Source organism: Marmota monax, unplaced genomic scaffold (assembly GCF_021218885.2).
Source record: "Marmota monax isolate L192 unplaced genomic scaffold, Marmota_monax_Labrador192_F-V1.1 WCK01_AAM20220418_F8-fsc00122, whole genome shotgun sequence".
Taxonomy (NCBI): domain Eukaryota; kingdom Metazoa; phylum Chordata; class Mammalia; order Rodentia; family Sciuridae; genus Marmota; species Marmota monax.
Window position 1 is genome coordinate 7,664,593 of NW_026695223.1, and position 3,267 is coordinate 7,667,859.

The 3,267-nt window shown below is 44.2% G+C and overlaps 1 protein-coding gene across 1 annotated transcript; it reads left to right on the forward strand.

The window, feature by feature from the left end:
- The first annotated feature begins 225 nt into the window (after positions 1-225).
- Positions 226-1,167, forward strand: LOC124086153 (olfactory receptor 2A1/2A42). Its single transcript, XM_046434166.1, has one exon. The coding sequence runs from the start codon at positions 226-228 to the stop codon at positions 1,165-1,167; it is 942 nt and encodes a 313-aa protein (XP_046290122.1).
- The last annotated feature ends 2,100 nt before the right edge of the window (positions 1,168-3,267 follow it).

Below are 3,267 nucleotides of genomic sequence, written 5' to 3' on the forward strand. Positions count from 1 at the left end.
TAAAATATTAACTTATAGACAGACAATTAATTTTTTTAAACAGGTAATACTTCATTTAGTTATGTATTTGCTTATAACTGAATGGTTCTTAATAGCATTTACTAATAAATTTTCACACACCTAAAATCTATGAAATAATAAATAATTCGTTTCAATGTTTAAGACATTTTAATGTTTTAAAATGATCATGTCACGTAGCTATCTGACATTCTCTTTAATAGAGAAATGGAGGAAAATCAGACAATGGTCACAGAGTTCATCCTCCTGGGAATTTGTCTTGGCCAAAGGATTCATGTAGTTCTTTTTGGAATTTTCTCCCTCTTCTATGCCTTCACTCTGCTGGGGAATGGGGCCATCCTGGCTCTCAGCTGCCTGGACCCCAGACTGCACACCCCCATGTACTTCTTCCTCTCCCACCTGGCCATAGTGGACATCGCCTATGCCTGCAACACAGTGCCCCGGATGCTGCTGAACCTCCTGGACCCCGCCCTGCCCATCTCCTTCAGGGGCTGCATGACCCAGACCTTTCTCTTTTTGACTTTTGCTCACACTGAATGTCTCCTCCTGGTGATGATGTCCTATGATAGGTATGTGGCCATCTGCCAACCCCTTCGATATTCTGCCATCATGAGCTGGAGAGTCTGCATCACTCTGGTGGTGACTTCCTGGGCATGTGGCTCCCTCCTGGCCCTGGTCCACCTGATCCTTATCCTGAGGCTGCCCTTCTGTGGGCCTCATGAGGTCAACCACTTCTTCTGTGAGATCCTGTCTGTCCTCAAGCTGGCCTGTGCCGACACCAGGCTCAACCAACTCTGCATCTTTGCAGCCTGCGTGTTCATCCTGGTGGGGCCCCTGTGCTGCGTGCTGGTGTCCTACACGCGCATCCTGCTGGCCATCCTGAGGATCCAGTCAGGGGAGGGCCGCAGAAAGGCCTTCTCCACCTGCTCCTCCCACCTCTGTGTGGTGGGGCTCTTCTTTGGCAGTGCCATCGTCATGTACATGGCCCCCCAGTCCCGCCACCCTGAGGAGCAGCAGAAGATCCTTTTCCTATTTTACAGTTTTTTCAACCCCATGCTGAACCCCCTGATCTACAGCCTGAGGAACGCAGAGGTCAGGGGTGCCCTGCAGAGGGCTCTGTACAAAGAAAGTCATTCCCAGCTGCTCTGATATTTGAATCACCAGCCTCAATAGTCCTCTGGAATCTTGGTGCATAATTAATGTTTACAAGAAGAAATTTTACTAATAGTTTCATATCTGTGCCTGAACAGGACCAGAGCCTGCCCTTTCTCTTCCTCTTGAGGAATAATTTTAGATCACTCAGTGTAATTTTAGATGTGCTCATATCACTGATTTTCCATGAGTTGAGGTTGGATCATATATGCTTTCATATTTCTCACTGAATTGAGTATCAAATGAATTTTAAAACTATTCATTCATTGTCAGGATCCCCAAAATTGAGCACATTCCATCAACCTCCTTAACCTAACTGTATATATGTGCTAAGTGCATATGTCTTAGTATTTAGAAGAGAAAACCAAAAAAGCTGCAGCCTAATGTGGTGACCCCAAACTCAGCAGCACACACATCCACTCTCCTGTGATTGTGCCTGCCATTGCAAGGACACACAGGCCGGTCTAGCTGCTCATGCTGCATGCCATTAAGAAACTCCAGATGACAGTCACTGACTCTAGGTAGGGAGTGAACCTGTTGGCCGAGTGAAGACAGGACATCCAAACACAATGAGAGAAAGGAGAGGAAAAAGGCCTCCACACAGCGTAGGAACAGTGAGCATCATTCACAAATGTGGGGCCAACATGTTCAGTAATAGGTAGTAAAGGGTAACACTGAGCCTTCCTCTCTTACGTAGACTGAAAATGTGTATCCAGGAAGATGGCCAGTGTTGTTTAGGATTAACCAGAGGACATGGGAGGTGGAGCTGTGGGTTTTGCTGCACACCATCTCTACATGTGGCTTCCCAGGTCTTTCCATCAGCACTGCCCTCTTGTTAGTTCAGGTGTAGATCATTTTCCTCCTCTGAATTTCTACCCCTGGAAGAGGAGATTCCACCACAAAGTGTGGGTGCCTCACCAGCCGGCTGAGGGGTGGATTGATTTTGCTCATATGAGCTACTTGATTAGGTATGAGCACCATATACCACACGTGGCTTCTCAGGGTGTTAGCTATAACATTCCTGTATAACAGCCTGCCCTGAGATGAGGAGGGCCACTTTCATCCAGAGTCTTTCTCAATTCCACCAGGAGAGCAAATACAGGACTAATTGGGGGTTAGCATGTACTTGATTCAACTATACTTACTGTATGTGGATGGAGATACTCAGGTGATTGCAGAATATAAAACAAAATAGGTTTTTATAATAACAGCTAATATTGGGATTCGACACTTATCAAGTGGTGTATGCTATACATTGGTATCTCTTTACAACGAACAATTTCATTTAGTTATTTTAACAAATCCATGCAGAAGATCCTGTTATCACTCTATTTTATATAAATGCAATGCAGAAATTAACACGTATGGACTTTCACCTATTCTGACTCCCAAGCCTTCAGGACTTAAATACAAGGACATACAGTAGTTATCAATAACAGTGTTATAGAATAAAGAACAAAGCTAAGGATCCCAATATAGGATGTGCTGAGTGAAGGAGCACTTTTTTTGGAGCTGATCTAGCTCCAGGAAGTCTGGTGGACCAGGAGTCATGTAGGAAAAGGAGGGGTCCTGGGTGATCACTGCTGTGTGCAGTCACACGGTGCTTTGGGTTTTAGAGGAGCACAGAGCTTGAAGAAGCCAAGAATAAGGGTTGTTCTCATTCAACATGGAGATTTAGTTCAGCTAAGACCTGGGATACTAGACTACTCTTACTAAGTCTTTATCTTTCTGTGTGTGTATGTGTGTGTAGGGGGAGTATCTTTAGATCTCTAGATACAAAAGGATCTATGTTTGTGAAAAGAAGCAACTTGACTATAAACCAGTATGTGAAAAAAAGTGGAAGTGTTAGCAAGAAAAGAACTGTGACTCCAAAGAGCAGGGGTGCATGTCCAGGAGAATCCTGGAGATGTACAGGATGGTGAAATGACAATGGAAGAGAAGTTTAACAGTCCGTTCACATTGCCTGAACAAGCAAGCTGAAATAGAGGGGATGTCGTATAGCATTTTAACTAAAAAAAAAAAAACCAAAAAACAAAAAGCAGCTACTTTCTAAGACAAAGGAATTCAGCTTTATTTACAAAATAAGTGCCACCTGAA

Excerpts from the sequence above, each read along its gene's own strand:
- LOC124086153 (XM_046434166.1), top strand. The coding sequence starts at position 226 with ATGGAGGAAAATCAGACAATGGTCACAGAGTTCATCCTCCTGGGAATT.